Source organism: Crocuta crocuta, unplaced genomic scaffold, assembly GCF_008692635.1.
Source record: "Crocuta crocuta isolate KB4526 unplaced genomic scaffold, BGI_CrCroc_1.0 scaffold197, whole genome shotgun sequence".
Lineage (NCBI taxonomy): Eukaryota > Metazoa > Chordata > Mammalia > Carnivora > Hyaenidae > Crocuta > Crocuta crocuta.
In genome coordinates, this window is record NW_027532002.1 from 4,009,456 (window position 1) to 4,027,857 (window position 18,402).

The window sequence follows — 18,402 nt, forward strand, 5'->3', positions numbered from 1 at the left end:
AACACTGTAAAATGGGTATTGTCACCATTTTGCAACTGAGAAAGCTGAGACTTAGCATGGTTAATAAACTTGCTCAGGGGTGCCTGGGTGGCTCAGTCGGTTAAGCGTCAGACTTCAGCTCAGGTCATGATCACATGATTCATGGGTTCGAGCCCTGCGTCAGGCTCTGTGCTGATGGTTAGCTCAGAGCCTGGAGCCTGCTTCAGGTTCTGTATCTCCCTCTCTCTCTGACCCTCCCCTGCTCACGCTGTCTCTCTCTCTCTGTCTCTCATTCTCTCTCTCTCTCTCTCAGAAATAAATAAAACATTAAAAAAATTTTTTTAAATAAACTTGCTCAAACTTGCTCAAAATTAGTAGTAAGTACAATTCTCAAGATGTAACTCCAAAGTCTATCCTTTAACTATTATTAGTATGGTGCCTCCAAGTTCTGTGAAAAAATATGCCATATTTGTATTTGTTGTTTTCTCTCTTTCACTTTTTACTGATTTTAAGAAAATATGTTTTCATCTCATTCTTGGCTCTTCAAGTTAGCCTTCCTTCCTATCTTCTGTATCCTAATATAGAAAACTCATTTTCTCTAATATTTTTACTTCCTTGGTATTATAAATTACACATTATTTCTTCATGTAGTTTCATTCATGTGTGTCCATCTCAAATTCACTTTACTGTTTCCACCATAATTTTCAATTCCTTCTATGTTTTTCCTTCCTGTTGATGGAGTTTCTGCAGAGAGAGTTCCCAATTATCATTTATCCCTTTATTTTCATTTAACAGAGAATTTATCATTTACAATATTTCCTCAAACTATTTTTCAAGTTACCAAATTTCTGCCTTTGTCTTTAGGCCTATTTTACCTTGCGGGCTATGAATTTTTATCTTTTACTTATATATTTAATCACGTGCCTACTAGTAGCAAAATTTTTGCCTATTAAAGGTTTCTTTAAATTTTTCTCTTTTTGCTATATTAGTTGATAAACATTTCATTTAAAAGTGACCCCATCTGGACATTTATAATTCTAGTGGTATAACTCTATAATCTGATAACTTACGGAGCAGCTGTGTGGCTCAAGCAATTAAGAGCCCAATTCTCAATTTAGGCTCATGTCATGATCTCAGAGTTCATGAGTTCGAGCGCTGTGTTGAACTCGGAGCTGACAGAGGGATTCTCTGCTAAGGATTCTCTCTCTACCTCTCTCTCTGGCCCTCCCTCACTCTCTCGCTCTCCTTCTCTCTCAGAATAAATAAACTTTTTAAAAATTCTGATAAATATGACACAGCCAGGCATGTGTCTCCATTGCTCAATAGTAGCCAAGTAAATTTTTTCCCACTGATAGAATAACATAGAAAAGAAAAATAGCTAAAATAAATATTTTTAAAAATTTTCTTCCCAGAATTTTTATTTGAAGAAAATCTGTGATTAGATATGATATTACTAAAATTTTTATATATTAAAAAAGGCCTTACAACAAGTCTTTTTCCAGAACCAAGTTTTTGTTGTTCAGTCTCCTGTCTTTTATCTGCATCCGTTGCAAAAGCAAGTACTTGGTACCTGTTTGAAAGATATGAATAATTATAAGTATTTTTTTAGTTAAAAAGCATAAATTATTTTAAACTTTAAAAGCACATAATCTATAAACTTTACAAACTGTTTTTTTGGGGGCACCTGCGTGGCATCTGACTTCAGCTCAGGTCATGATCCCATGGCTCATGGGATCGAGCCCCACATCAGGCTCTGTGCTGACAGCTCAGAGCCTGGAACCTGCTTCAGATTCTGTGTTTCCCTCTCTCTCTGCCCCTCCCTCGCTCATGCTCACTCGCTCTCTCTCAAAAATAAACATAAAAAATTTTTAATTGCTTTTTTCTTGGTTTTAAAAACTGTAAAATTTAAGATTGAATTCTTCTTGAATGACACTGTGACATGAGACTATGTAAACCTGTCATGATAATGAAATTATAACCATGTCCTAAAATTCAATATTGGGTAAAGAGATCTGCCAATGACAAAGCATTTCCATTGGAATTTTACATGACGAACAACACAGCTAAGAAAGATCCGACACCAAAACTTCACATAGAAAAAAAACATAAATATTGCAAAGCAGCCAGATGTAGTAGAAACTGTTAACAGATGTTCTATGGAACCCAAAAGACCAGAGTTTAATCCCCAGCTAAGCCACCTACTACTAGTTGGCAAATTAATTACTCCATGTCATATCTTCTTCCATCTATAAAATGGCAATAAAAATCTCTAATTCAAACATGGCTAAAAGAATTTAAAAATAGCTTAGTGCCTAGTACAGTAACTGGCATATATTAGGTGCCCAACAGATTGACAGACAAATACAGATTTACACATATATAGATATCAATCACCTAGTAGTTTATCTGGTATGTAGTAAGTTCTTAATAGGGGGCATTATAAACATTATGACTTTCTATAAGTATTTTATAGGTTTTATTTCATTAGTAATATTTGGCTCAAATCATTCTTAAAAACAATTTATACAGGGCGCCTGGGTGGCTCAGTCGGTTAAAGCATCAGACTCTTGATTTCTGCTCAGATCATGATCTCACAGTTCATAAGTTGGAACCCAACATTGGTCTCTGTACTGATAGCATGGAGCCTCCTCGGGATTCTCTCTCTCCCCTCTCTCTCTGCCCCCTACCTCACTCACTCTCTCTCTCTCAAAAATAAATAAACTTTAAAAAAAATTATAAATATCATTCAATCTAGAAATGATTAATTTAGCCAATAAAATTTAAATTCCCTTATTTCCCAATATTTAATGGTATACTGTTAAAGCAATAATCCTGCTGTAAATGCAGAAAGTTTAGGCTCACAAATTCCCTTCTTTCCTATGAATCAAAATTCTTGCATTGTTCTTCCACAGCTAAGAGGAAAGTCAGTAGATATATTCAGACATCTCATACTGTCTAAGAGAAAGATATCTGAAAGTGTAAAACTCAGGGACCTGAATGAACAAAAGCAATATGGAATACCTAAATAAGCATTGAAATGTACACTGGTATTCAAATGTCATATACCAACTCTTAAACTATCTTAATCTTTCATAAAGAAAAAAAGCCTTTACTTGCAGTTGTCAGACATCTCATACTGTCTAAGAGAAAGATATCTGAAAGTGTAAAACTCAGGGACCTGAATGAACAAAAGCAATGTGGAATACCTAAATAAGCATTGAAATGTACACTGGTATTCAAATGTCATATACCAACTCTCAAACTATCTTAATCTTTCATAAAGAAAAAAAGCCTTTACTTGCAGTTGGATGCAAAATGACTATGAATTAAGACAGACCTTGCAAGGTATGCATGAACATCAGTCCTATGGTTAATATGAAAGCTTAATATATATGAATTTTATCAATTCAGTAGTGATCCAATACATCTAATATATCTAAGCTCTGACAAAGAAATAAAACTAGTATATGGTCTGCATCCATCAAGACCTCCCAAGTAGTTGTAGAGACTCATATACAAATATGTGTGCCCTGTGCTAATTGTGCTAACAACTCAGAGTGCCCTGCGCTAATAATAGAAGGCATATACGTAGTAGCATGGGAACAATAGCAGACACAAGTAATTGGAATGGAGGAAATATGTATGTTTTTGATATAGGTTCAGGAAGAGAAAGCTAGATTTTAAAGAATGAGTGAAAACTCATTATGCTGGTAAAGAGGTAAAGGCATTATGGCAAAGCCAATAGCACATGAAAAGGCATGCAGTAAAAGAGACATGAAAAGCCACAACTGGAGTTTAGGAGAGATGCATGGCAGGGAGGAATGAGTCATGGGAAACGAGACCAAAAAAAAAGGTAGGAGGGTAAAGATCGCAGCCTTGTAAAACCATGCTAAGAAATTCCATGGGCAGCTGCAGGAAATATCTCCATACCATTTGAGAATGACCTACAAAATCCCTAAGTCTCCAACATTCCAAATAATTAGACCTCAATTCCAACCTTCGTATGGGATTGTTTTACTCTTCCCAGTTCACAGTATCAGAAATAGCATGCACTGGTGACTAAAACATCAACCCAGACCTGGGCCTGCTATGGATCCAACTTCAGGCAATTAATTACATAGGCGGTTCATTTCCTGCACACACCAACCTACTAAAGGATGATATGGATATTAATGAGATTGTTATAAAAATCCAAAGCTTTTGAGCTGTTTGAAGCTTCTTAGAGAACTACAAAGCATTATTATTTCATCCAGGAATAAGTGAGCCCCTAAAGTGGGCTCATTAACATCAAACAGCAGGCAGAGACACAGCCAAAATTGACTCCTGATTTCCAAATCCAGACCATTTCTCTTCCTGGAAGACAACTCACAAGAGCATTTTATTACTAAACGTAATTGACAGTAAATTTAGAGGATGACAAACTTACAATACCATCTATTTTATAGTTCTTCCTTAAACCTCTTTCTGTGACCAATAATGTACATAGAAACCTATTTCCAAAACCAAACAATTCCAGGCAGACTGGGAAATTCTGAAATAAAGAAAACACTTGGTGGAGTTCTATTGTTAATTTTTTTCAAATTTTTTTTTTTATTTATTTCTAGGAGAGAGACAGAGAGAGAGAGAGCGTGAGCAGGGGAGTGTCAGAGAGAGAGGGAGTCAGAGACTGAAACAGGCTCCAGGCTCTAAGCTGGCAGTCAGCACAGAGCCCGACACGGGGCTCAAACCCACCAACCGTGAGATCATGACGTAAGCAAAAGTCGGAGCTTAAACAACTAAGCCACCCAGGCGTCCCTGTTAATTTTTTGAGGAACCTCCACACTGTTTTCCAGAGGGGCTCTACCAGTTTACATTCCCACCAACAGTGAAGGAGGGTGCCCGTTTCTCCACATCCTTGCCAGCATCTCGTGTTCTCTGATTTGCTCATTTTAGCCACTCTGACTGGTGTGACGTGGTATCTCAGTGTCGTTTTGATTTGTATTTCCCTGATGAGTAGGGAGAAGAAGGGGAGAAATAGTGGGGGAAAGGGGGAGAGACAAACCATGAGAGACTCTTTTTTTTTTTTTTTAATAGTTTATTGTCAAATTAGTTTCCACATAACACTCANAACACTTGGTGGTCTTTTTTTTCTTACCACTTGAATGTTCAGTGATAGAAGCTAAAGAATAAATTCCCTTGTTGAGACTGCTGAAAGAATAATCAGGCCCAGTGTAATAAGATCTCATGAAAGAGTGTGTCATATGTGTTTCTCAACAGAATGGTACTAATCACAAATACAGCAAGTCCAGGTGAATGGTAGCACTTTTTGACCCAAGAGCCACAAAGGCTTAACAGGCCCTGTGAAGCACCAATGACAAACTCAACCATATAATTTAGTGTTCTTCCATATCACATCGTAAAAACCAGCAGCAAGTAACTAAAATAGGGATTGAGGTGTCACAGAATACAAAAGTAAACCCTCCAAAATCACTTATTCTCAAATGAAACATACACCTCAAAGGTACCAGGAGATTTTAGAAACTTGATATTTAACCCAGAGAACTCTACTAGAAGTGGAAGCTCCAGATACAAAGCATGACTAAGTTCATTATAAGTAGAGCTAAAACATTCTTAGTTATGCCAGGAAGGATCGTTTTCATTGAAAGATACCAGCAACAAAATAGAAGCTTTCCTTATAATTTTTCACTCCTCCATCAAGATCCTGTTAAACATCTATGTTTGGCAAGGTACAATGCTAGGCATTACAGGAGTTACAAAATCCCTGCCATCAGCCCTGTCAATGAGAACAAGCAAATATGTAATATCAGTTAAAGTGTGAATAGTACTTGTAGAAGAAGCAGAAAAACTACTCTGTGAATTAAGGAGGTGTTACTTCCGGCTAGATCGAGAAAGAACTGAAGGAAAGCAGGGAGGCTTACAGAGATCATTTTCATATACAGAGAATAAAGGAAAAACTTCTGATAGAACAAAGCATGAGCGAAAGAGGAGAGAGATAAAAGCCCTAAACATATCTGGAAAACAAACATTTCAATTTGGCCAGAGGCTAAGGCTAGTGAAGAATACAATATTCTTTCTAAAATATTGTCAATTAAACTCTACAAATACATCTTAAAACCCTATGTAAAGCCTCTCATCTACTTAGCAATGTACTAGGTACATGTCGGGGTGGGGGGAAGATGTGCAACAAAGAGGAGAGAAAATAAAGCTCATGACAAGTATACTGCTTCAGGGAACCTCCCTCCACTGAACTCTTATTGAGAGATTCCACCTTTAGGCCTCCTCAGTATCCTATGCACAGCTCACTCAAGCCTCTATCACAGTGAACTCAAACAGTTGGCTGACTTGCCACCTGCCACACTTGCTTGCATACTGCTTGAAGACAAGAGACATATTTGCTGAATGAATAATTGAATAAATGAACTAACTTATTCAGTCAGTGAATGGATGTTTAAGACAGGTTCTGCGCTCAGGAATCTGATAACACAAGACATACCCTGGAATATTTCAGCAGAATACAAGAAGGCGATATACGGTATTTGGCAAAAATCAGTGTTTTAGGCAATAATATCAAGGAGGTGAAAAAAAGGAGGATAGTTAACTTTAAAAGTCACCTCCAGGGGCGCCTGGGTGGCTTAGTCGGTTAAGCGTCCGACTTTCGCTTAGGTCATGATCTCGCGGTTTGTGGGTTCGAGCCCCGCGTCAGGCTCTGTGTTGACTGCCAGCTCAGAGCCTGGAGCCTGTTTCAGTCTGTGACTCCCTCTCTCTCTGACCCTCCCCTGCTCACGCTGTCTCTCTCTCTCCTAGAAATAAATAAAACATTAAAAAAAAAATTTAAAAAAGTCACCTCCAAATCTGAATGTTCACATTAATAAAGGTAAAATGCAACCAGATCATAAAGATCACTGAATGTCAATATATGAAGCTTTCAATTTTTTAAGGGGCAACAAAAAATAATCTTAAGGAGGTGTTTTCAAAGGATAGATATGAGAAGGATCCTTCAAAGTCTAGATTAGAAGAAAACCAGAAATCCAAGTGAGGAAATAAAGGCCTGAATGCGAATGGAAATGCGAAGAAATGGCTGAATACAAGGGAAAAAAGTAGAAACATGAGGATTTACTGACTAAGTAACTCTGACAAGTAAAGGAAAGAAAAAGAGAATAAAAGATAATCCAAACTTTAGACAATAAGAGAATGGTTGTACCTAAGCCCCTTCCACTCCCCTAAAAAGGCAAACAATTCTCTCACTTCAAAAGAAAATCAATGCTCAAAGTGTGTATCTGAATTAGAATTACCTAGAGTATGTGTTTGCAATGATGATTTCTGGGTCTTATCCCCAAAACTATTAAATCAAAATCTAGTGTACTTGTAATTGGGAATCTGCAAGTGTGCATTTTATAACGGACTGCCGACGTGATCCTTATGCAGACTAATATTTGAGATTCACAGCCTTCATTATTCCTATCTGAATATAATTGAGCTTGTTTTAAAGTAATTAAATATCAATATCAAAAGTGAAAACAAATTATGTCTTATAAGCCTTTTATATTAACTGATTACATTGGCTATTAACTGATTATAAATAGAAGAAGCCTCTAAAGAACAAACCTACAGTTTTCATGCTTCCTCCAATCCTAAATTGCACCAGTGATTATCATTTAATTTAATCTATTAAACTTGAAAGTACATATAAATGTAATATACTATTTAACATTATAAACCCTCTTAATTGTCATCATTTCACAATAATCACATATCCCATGCATTTTTACCATTACAAAAGATCCACATAATGGCTAAGATGTGCATTTTTCAGCCTAAATGGGGATGGATTTAATAGACTGGTATGTTGGTAAATTACCACAGTTCAAAGAGAGAGAGCTTCTTTGAGATTAAACTTACACTTTAAGGAAACCTACACATTGCTTCCTCATCCAGTCACTCCTGGAGTTATTACCAAATTAATTCCTAGGCACATATTTCAAAGACTAAGTCATGGAGCATTCAAATCTTTCTATTGTGACCCCAGCCTAGCACTGCCAGTATCCCTACTTGGCAGGAGTTGAGGTACAGAACTGGGTGGAAAGCTGAAAAGCAGATCTCCTCAATATTGCTTAAGCTCTGGCAGGCCTGAATGAATTACACAGATATTTTTCTCAACCTCTCAAAATAAGTATATTTTATTTCTTACCAGTAGCAATGCCACAATTCATTCGTCCCCTTTGGATAAGAGCCATAGGAGTTAAAGAAGGAATATAGTATAATGACACACTACCTCCGTTAACTTCTGTTTAGTCACAAACATTTGCTTATGTTCAGAGTTTTGAATCTAAGAAACCTTGACAATAATTCACAAAAGGTAGATTGCCACTTATGAAGGGGACTGCATTAACTTGCTATTTGCACAATATTGAAACTTGAAGACAAAAATTTATAGCTGTTGCCTGATGAATTTATATTTTCTTCCTTCCTTGGGAAAAATCATGCAACCAAAAATAATAAAATGAAAACCTATAATGAAGTGTTGCTTAGATGTTAAGTTCTAAACGTTGCCATCAGTAAGATAACAACAATAAAGTTACTGGAGATACCATAATCCTCCAAGTCTATTTCTTTTCCCAGCATGAATTTACACTTTCTTTTCCCTAGTCTCCCTTCCAACAAAAAACAAACCCTCCAAAAACTGAAAATCTTAAATTTTACTGAAATTTAGCTGGGAGGTCTCTCTCAAACACAATTCCCCAAAATCAATAAGAATTTCTAGCAAAAAGTACCAATGGCTTTCATTGAGTCATTTTTGTACTTAATTTCTACTATGATTTGTTCTTTTAAAAATATTCATAATAACACTTGTATTTCATGCCAGTATTCTCCCTGTGTCACATATTTTTTATAAAAATCATCCCATATATGCATCTTTGTATCTGGCTTTTTTCACTCATACTGTACTTTATTATTTTTAATTCAGGGAACAGTCACAATAATTAATCAGCATTTTCTATGAGGTGGCAACTTGACATACATTCAAGCTTTTAACAAGTTTGTCAAAATAGCCATTATTCCCACAACTCATGGGCAATTAATCTTTGACAAAGAAAATAATGTTCAATGGGGAAAAGTCTCTTCAATAAATAGTGTTGGGAAAACTAGTGCAAAAGAAATTGGGTCACTTTCTTACATCATATACAAAAATAAATTCAAAATGGATTAAAGACCTAAATATGAGGACTGAGACCATAAAAATTCTAGAAGAGAACAAATGCAGTAACCTTTTTGACATCAGCTGTAGCAACTTCCTTCTAGATATGTCTCCTGAGGCAAAGGAAACAATAGCAAAAATAAATTATTCAGACTACATCAAACTAAAAAGTTTCTGCACAACAAAGGAAACGATCAACAAAACTAAAAGGCAACCTACAGAATTGGATGAAGATATTTGCAAATGACATATCCAATAGGCTTAGTATCCAAAATATATAAAGAACTTATAAAACTCAAACTTCAAAAAACGAATAATCCAATTACAAAATGAACAGAAGATGTGAACAGACATTTCTCCACAGAAGACCTACAGATGGGCCAACAGACACATTTAAAGATATTCATCATCATTTAACATCAGGGAAATGCAAATCAAAACCACAATGAAATATCACCTCACATCTATCAAAATGGCTAAAATCAACAACATAAGAAACAACAGGTGTTGGCAAGAATGTGGAGCAAAAGATACCCTCTTGCACTGTTGGTGGGAATGCAAACTGGTGCAGGCACTCTGGAAAACAGTATGGAGGTTTCTTAAAAAGTTTTAAAAAAATTATAAAGGTTAAAATAGAACTATGCTATGATTCAACAATCATATTACTAAAGTATACAAAGATACTAATGCAAAGGGATCCTATGTTTATAGCAGCATCATTTACAATAGCCAAGATACAAAAGCAGCCCAGGTGTTCATCTTCTGATGAATGGATAAAAAAGATAAAGTATGTATATATGTATGTATGTATGGTGTGTGTATGTATATATATATACAGATGTACAATGGAATATTATTAAGCCATTAAAAAGAATGGAGCCTTGCCATTTGCAATGACATGGATGGAGCTAAAGAGTATAATGCTAAGTGAAATAAGTCAGGCAGAGAAAGACAAAATACCATATGACTTTACTCATATGTAGAATTTAAGAAACAAATGAGCAGAGGGGAAAAAAGAGAGAGACAAATCAAGAAACAGACTCTTAATTACAGAGAACAAATTGATGGTTACCAGAGGGGAGTGTGGTGAGGGGACAGGTTAAATAGGTGATGGGGATTATGGCATACACTTGTGATGAGCACTGGGTGATGCATGAATTGTTGAATCACTATACTGTATACCTGAAACTGATATAACATTGTATATTAACAACCTGGAATTAAAAAGAAAAACTTTAAAAGCCAGAAGAAATAGCCATTATTATCTCCTTTACAGCTAGGATAAGGACACTGACCATCAAATAGCTGCACGTAGCAAAATCAGGATTCCAGTCCAGGCTGGCTTCTCTCCAAATCCCTTCAATCTCTGCACTATACTGCCTTTCAAATATTTTACAACATGTAAATAATATCCTCTAAGTCATCACAATTACAGTTTTATTAAAGAAACTAGTCTCTTTTTTAAAATTCAGGCTTTTTGTAAAAAACGAAAATGATGAATCAGCAATATACACACCAAAAGTCATGATTCCAAAGATTCAACATCCAAACTTACTTGTAACTTTCCACTTGTCGGCAGGAAGAGACAGTAATGAAGGAATCAGTACGAGAACTGTAAGCAAGAGGGCCAGGTAAAAGTGAACCAGGGAGAAATCTCCCAAAAGCATAGCTTTCCTGTTCAAACACCATCAGCATCCCATCCATAGACTGGATACAAATTAAATCTCGACCTAAAGAAAAATTAGAGGAAATAAGGTGACCTTTCTTTCTATAATGGTTTTCATTTATCACTATCCATCACAAATATGTCATAGTTAAGTTTTTCTTCGGGGTCAATACTAGCAGTTTAAATTTTAAATTACAAACTGATGAAGTTATCAGATTACTATGTATCAGTTTATATACATTTCCCAATTTTTAAATTATTCAGATGTCTATAATTTTAAATACACTTATTTTCATTTACCAGATGCTAAAATCTCTAGCTCAAGATACATAACCTCTCAGAACAATCATGACTCTTCGTAAGACATTTTTTCCAAAATCAGAAATATAACAAAAACTGTTCAGCAGAAGCTACTTCTCTTCTACACAGTATGTCAGTCTACTACTTTCAAATGACTTAGACATCAGTCAAACACAATAGACCAAATACACAGACATGTATTAGGCACTAGTATTACACAAATCACAGTATTAACCACTGCTGCGAATGAAAAATACTAATACTGAAAAATATCAATCACTGATTGAAGTGTTTTCTGCCCTAGAAACAGACAGAACATCTATAAAATACATATCAAATAACTCAAAAAAGACTAACAGTCTGGGCTTAGCATGGGCTCCAAGTTAGAGCAATTACTAGCTCTATACATCTGAAAAAGAGAAATGTCATAAGGTATTAGGAGTTATTAAATGAATTTAATATAGTTTGGTATTGCTCAGTCATTTGCAAAAAAGAACTTGTGCCAGAGACGGAGTTTCCTCTAATAGCCATTCTTTTGGTACCTGAATTATCACTAGACACATGGCCACACAGCACACAAGCCTACTTTTCCTATTGCAGATACAACCCTATTACAGATAGAATTATATGACTGTGTTCTCACCAGTGAGACAGGAGCAGAGGTAATATGTACAACATCCAGATAACGCCCCTAAAAGAACTGAGTATATACCCCCCCACACTCTTCCCAGCATGATGGTGGGGCTGGAATAACTATCTTGGCCTCACAGAAGGAAGACACATATTGAAGATAACAGACCCCTCCCCTCCCCACTACAGCCCTGGACCACTTATTTCCAGGTGGTTAAATATGACAAAAATAAACATCTTTCTTATTTCTTATTTAAACCATTATTAATTTTGTATCTTTGTTTTAATGCAATCAAATGTCTATATTGTAAATAACACAGAACTTATCTGAACCTAAAGATCCATCAGCATTGCTGACTCTTAAAATATAGTTTCATTTCATTGGATCCTGGTACCAAAAAATAACCAGGACAGACAAAATAGAAGACATTGGAACAATTGGGGAAATTGGAATATGGCTGCATGTTAGAAAAAATTAGGAACTATTATTTATTTTCTTAAGTGTGATTATGGTGGTGTGATTATGAAAGAGTATGCTCTTATTGGGAGATGTATGCTATAATACTTATGGGTGAAGTAGCACAAGATCTGTACCTTACTTTCAAGTGGTTCACTAGAAAACATCTGTGTTGTATACACAGACATTGACAACTGTTGACTCTAGACGATGAAAATATGGGTGTTCATGTTACTTTTTCTGGTATTCAAATTTTTTCACAATAAAAGTATAGGCAAACAAAGTACAGCATTTAAATATATACCTTTTATATATAAGTGCACTTTCTTAACTATCAGGGAGGGAACTGAGCATTAGTGAATTGAGTAGGACCGGGGAGGAGAACAATAAATTTAATCTTAATAAGTCAAGAATCAGAGAGATGTGCCTAATACATGTCTGTGAAATCCTATGGCTTTTATGAATCAAAGAGACAAAAGAAATCCAATCAATGAAAACTTTATGCAATGATTCTGACCTTTGATGGAGAATATTACTGTAACCAAAATGTATTCTTGACATCTGTATTATTAAAGAATATGAAGTCAGAGTATGCATATTTCCAAGTAGAAGTGCCAACAAAATTTGAATTCATTTCAGTATGCTGAATGTCACTGAACTACAAGTCTTCAGACTCAAGTGGTCCTCATAATGTGGGTTCCAAGACCACCAGCATCAGCATCATCTTGGAAATGCAAATTCTAGGGCTCCTCTCTAGATCTACTAAATCAGGAACTCTAGTGTTAAGGTCCAGCAATTCTACGTTTTACCAAGCCCTAGACACTATCTGATATATGCTAAATTTTGACAACCACTGCCTTAGCATGGTAAAACAAAGACCTAGAGCTTGAGAAAAACTTGAGCCCCAGAGAAAACTTGGCTCCTTAGCATGGTACTCTATGAAGTCTTATTCCCTAAAATTCTAGGAATATAGAAGAAAGTACTTATACTGCAATGTCCACATGGGCTACCTCTAGAGTCAAATAATCTGGGTTTTGAATCTAGCTCCACAAATTATTAGCTGTGGGCTTGGGCTCAGGTTTCCCAATTTGCAAGATGACATACCTACCTTAGTCAGCTATTGTGAGAATTAAATAGAATAATGTATGGAAACTAAATCCAGCAGGTGGCAAATACTCCATCACATTACTTTACAAGTATTTTCTAAGTCTCATACTACATGTTGGATTAATGTTTAACCACCTACGGATTACCACCTACATCATAATGGTGTACACTTCCTTGATTTTGCTTATATTATGACCTTTCCAAAAAATCTCATACATTTATCCTCCTGGTCTAATGAACATTTGCTGGCAGCTTCTTGGTCATCTATTCTTCTCTCCTCTTATCTCTAGACATGAGATATGAAGGAGACTGACTATATTCTAAGCTTGACAGTAGACCCTGACTTATCTAAACCAATTAGTATCTCACTAATCACAGTGATTGGTTCAGGAATATGTATAATTTACAGCTGAAATTAACTCTCTAGGTTTAGCTAGAACTAGAGAAAAGTGTACTCTTCCCCCTGGGGCATATGTGAGAAAGATAAGATCTCAAATCACAGAGGTCATTTGGCTTTTGCAAAGGAACAATTAAGAGAGGGCCATGGAAGACAATGTTTGAGCCACAGCATCAGGCCTCACTTGGAGCCAAATCTACCTGGGGACTTTGCAGGCAATAAATTCCCATAAATATTGAAGCCACTTTGAGCCACTCTGTTCCTGAATCAAGTCAATCAACCCATTTGTCCTCTGATAGACATCACAACCTTAGGCTCATCTCTCCCCCTCAACCACCCTTCCATGTGTGATCCCATCCTCACCTCTTTGTTACAGCTAATCATCGGCTGAAATGATCTGTTTTTGTGTTTCTTGTTCACCCTAGACTAAACTCAAAGTCAGGAACCATGTCTTACTCATCTTTGTAAATCCAACAGCTATAAAATGCCTGGCACATAAGAGATGCACTAATAAATTTAAACTGAAGTAAGCTAGGCAAAATAATTTATTCATCTAAAGCTCAGATTGGCTGAGATTTTATTCTATGTGTTTCACATACTACATTTGAAGTATGTGAAAAATGCTTTCTTTATTACAATCCTGGCTGCTGATGTTCAGAAAAATGTAGGGATCAATCCAAAACATTACTCAAAAATAAATAAATAAATAAATCCTTCAAATCACTGCTTTGGAAGCCACCTCAGAATACATACCAAAGGCTCCCCTTACAGATTATGGGAACAGAAAGAACAGTCCAGAGAAGCCATGAAAGTTTTGTAGTGCTGATAGAACACAGCCAACAGGAAGCCTTCATAAAAGCGATAGGATTTCAGGAGCTATTTAAATGACCTAGCCCTGAACTGTACTCAAAGAGTCCTTACCACATGCTCAGTACTCTATTAGAAGCTGTAAGAAATATAGAACAACAGGAACAAAAATTACTATAGACATTTAATGAACACCTGTTCTATTTCTTCCTTTGTACTAAAACATATTAGCTATAATTTTTAATAACTAAAAGGTGAACAACAGTCCAATTTGACATAAGAAGATTGAAACCCACAGAGCTTAAATAATTTGCCTCATGCCAAAGAGTTAGAAAATGACTGAGCTAGGGCTCAAATCAAAATCTCACTCTGTTATATCTTACATGTTCCTGAGGAGGCTCCATTATACCACACTAGGTCCTTTTTAAAATTTAACATAAGCTAACATATAGAATCTAAGTGATGTGAAACAAAGTACTACAGAATCAAAGAGCTTCATTACAGTGAACATCCTGAGAAAGATTTCATGAGGTAGGATATACCACTAGACTGAGAAGGATAGGTTTGATGAATAGCATTCAAAAGTATGAGTAGAGAAAGTTTTGGGGAGGGAAAAAGAACATACTAGAAGAAGATGCAGAGGCAATTAGGCTTGATCCAGTGCAACATAACAAGTTTTACCAACAGGGCATGAAACATAAATGCAAGCAGCAGATTGAAAACATGACAATATCTTAATAATGCTTCCTCAAAAGTGATGCCTTAACCATACAAAGAAAAATAAAATACCTTTTAAAGTTGAAATAATTAGGAAGGTTGGATATCTATCAGAATTTAAAATCTTGATGCTCATCCTATTGATCTTTAACCATGATGAAAGAAAACTAACCATCGTGATTTGAAATATTATTTGCAAGACCTGACAATAAGTTGAGAAACAACTTAGCAAAATCATTTTGAAAGGATATTAAAAATCATTATTTTTTCATTTTCAAAGGCAAAGAAAAATTTTATGTTTGTGGGGACAGGGAAGTGGAGGCACAAAAATTCTACTATGGCAGCCTCGCAAAATGGAATACATTAAATACTGTGTCTCATTTCCTGGTGTTAAAATATCATGTAGTCAAGCCTTTAACATGATACACAAACATGTTGAACTGACTGCTTAATTATCAGTTTTCTCCACTAAATTATGATCTATTCATTAAAATAGTGTATAGCACTGTGGGCATGCATGCATGTGTGCATGTGTGTCCCTGTGCTCAGAAGTTCTTTCTACTATGCGTGACACAGAGCACTTTCCATCATTCACTATTATAGCAACAAGGACCCTGTGGAGGGCAGAATTGAACACAATTTCCTCCATTTCTCTGCTGTCTTTTTCTTCCTGTGGAATCTACACAGCAGAGTAAGTGGAATGGCATACATGAAAAAAGACTACCATTACTCAGCATGCTACATGTTTTCTGAATCTTTCTGTGCTCATATTTCTTTTACACACTGAGTAAAAATACAAGTGAAGAAATGCAAACGTGACCTGTGGCCAAGCATATATTGCAGTTCAGTGTGCAGCTGTCAAAAATACTTGGTCTTTCTCCAAGCCTGAAAAACACATGAAAAACAGCTGTATAGGTAGTCAAAAAGGCAGACAGGAAACATCAAGAGACTGATACATAAGAACAGAAGAGTCCAACAGTCTGTGGAACTTCCGCTTGTTCCTTTTACACATGCACACACGGAAAAAATTTTTGTTGTTGTTGTTACAGAATAACTAAAACACTAACTCATTAATCTTTATTGCAAACCTAACTCAAAAATGATACAACATGCGTGCTATGAGCAAGGACATAAAAATGTTAAGAGTAGAATTTCAACAGATACTGACCTAAAAACAAATGGTGGATGGATTTCTAGAGCTTGGAGGATTTTAAATTCACCATTAAACATTATTTTTGTACTTTTTCATTCATATCATCATATAAATAAAACTACCATAGTTTTGAAATACATGATACTATTTGATTATTGCTTAATAATTGGCAACTAAGTGAATGAAAGAATAGCTAGCTTCTTTCTTATTATTCTCTCCCTCATATTTTTTATTCGAGCATTCTAAAAGCAATTAGTGTCTGATAATAATGTAATACTCAAGTAGATTCTAAGTTTAAAACCTTAGTTATATATAAATAAATAAAATTTAAAGCCCTAACCAAACAGAGGAAATCAACAAATAGAACACATGTGTTGAGCTAAATAGCTAATATTTTTAAGTATGTACCAGGGAAAAATTACACAAATTCTCAACTATTATTCAAGAGTTTCCCCCAATAAATAACTTCATGAGACTAATTACTTTAAAACTCAAGAAAATAAAAGTTGAGTCTACATACTAACTCTTCCTATGAACTTGCCTTTTGACATTTTAATGTGTCTCATTTTAATAGGTACTTTAATAGCCTTACAAAGACCACTAGTGTGTTCCACCAAGCTATTTATCACAATTTTCCCCTTAAACTGTGAACAAGTTTAATAACATATTATAAAGAAATTACAGCCATTCATTAAATTAGCATTATATGTGATGGTTTCAACATGAATGCAATGTTAGAGATTAAAAGAAGGCCCTAAACATTATATTATCACTTGCATAAGATATTGGGTGAATTACTTTGTCCAATGTAATGATCATTAAAGGTTTGATAACATTCACATTCATTGAACAAATTCGACATTCACTACACACCTAGTATATGCTAGGAGAGACACAGCTGCAAACTTCAGAAAGCTCGGTGAATATGGGAGTTAACCAGTTAAATATTATAATTATGTAAGGACAGAGGCATATTAGACTCAGTTAAAAGGCAATGCAGTTTGATTAACAGTGTCTGGGAGAATCAAGAAAAGCTTCAAAACGGAGATAACATTTGGGTCTTGCACGTTGAGAAAGTCTGCCACACCATCAGAGAAACAAAAGTAGAGGGCACACTGTACAGACACGTGGGTCATAAGAGAACGATGTTGGGAAAGGAGTGAGAACAGTGAACTCTGAGGGAAGGTATTAGGTGGAGGGAGACTGCTGATGAATACAGCAGGGATGCTCATCAGCACTGACGGCAAAGTCACAACCACAACTTGAGACCAGAGTTGCTGCATCCTTATTTTAGCACTGAAAGCTCTGCCAGTTTCCTCATTGTAAAGCAGTGGAATGAAAAGATTACATGATGCTGCTATAAGGATAAAATACAACAAAAATATATAGTACTTGATCCTGATAAGCATTCAATAAATGATAAGCAAGTAAGTAATATTATTGGATTGCCCTCTTCCTTACAGATCAAATTATGTAAAGGAAAAAAAAAAAAAAACCTTTAAGNACACCCAAAAAATAAATAAATAAATAAATCTAAATAAATCAAAAAAAGGACAAATTTAATGTAAGAAGGAGTGCTCATACCATCAGAAATGTATCCTTTGTGTCAAAGCAAAGGGTCTTAAAACTTTAAGAACTATGGAAAATCTTTCAAACCTTAGGTCTGTGTGAACTTCTGGCTATTCAAGATGATTTTTTGCCTATTTTAAGTTTACTTTCCTCAAAACAGCAATTTCCCTAACATTACAATCTCTAAAGAAATGTACTATGAGTGTGCCAGAAAGCCCTATCTGGGAATGCACTGTCCCTGCCTTCACATCCTTCCCCCAACACACACATATCTATAATCTCTCCCCACCTCTCTTATTAATGTTTTATGCAGGATTACCCTGAGTGACATAAGAAAGACAAGACAGATAACGTCATACAAACAAAACGCTTCTCAGCAGCATTCCTTTCTTCTCTCTCATAAAAAAAAAAAAAAAAAAAAAAA

At 35.6% G+C, this 18,402-nt stretch overlaps 1 protein-coding gene across 2 annotated transcripts in view; it reads right to left on the reverse strand.

The window, feature by feature from the left end:
- The window catches only part of BBS9 (Bardet-Biedl syndrome 9), a 450,363-nt gene that overhangs the window by 330,718 nt on the left and 101,243 nt on the right, over positions 1-18,402 (reverse strand). For both annotated transcript variants that reach the window (XM_077775407.1, XM_077775408.1), the window contains exons 6-7: positions 10,731-10,905; positions 1,465-1,549 (exon numbers count right to left, since the gene is read on the reverse strand). In XM_077775407.1, coding sequence (XP_077631533.1) covers positions 1,465-1,549; positions 10,731-10,905 — 260 coding nt within the window. The remainder of the gene's footprint in view (positions 1-1,464; positions 1,550-10,730; positions 10,906-18,402) is intronic.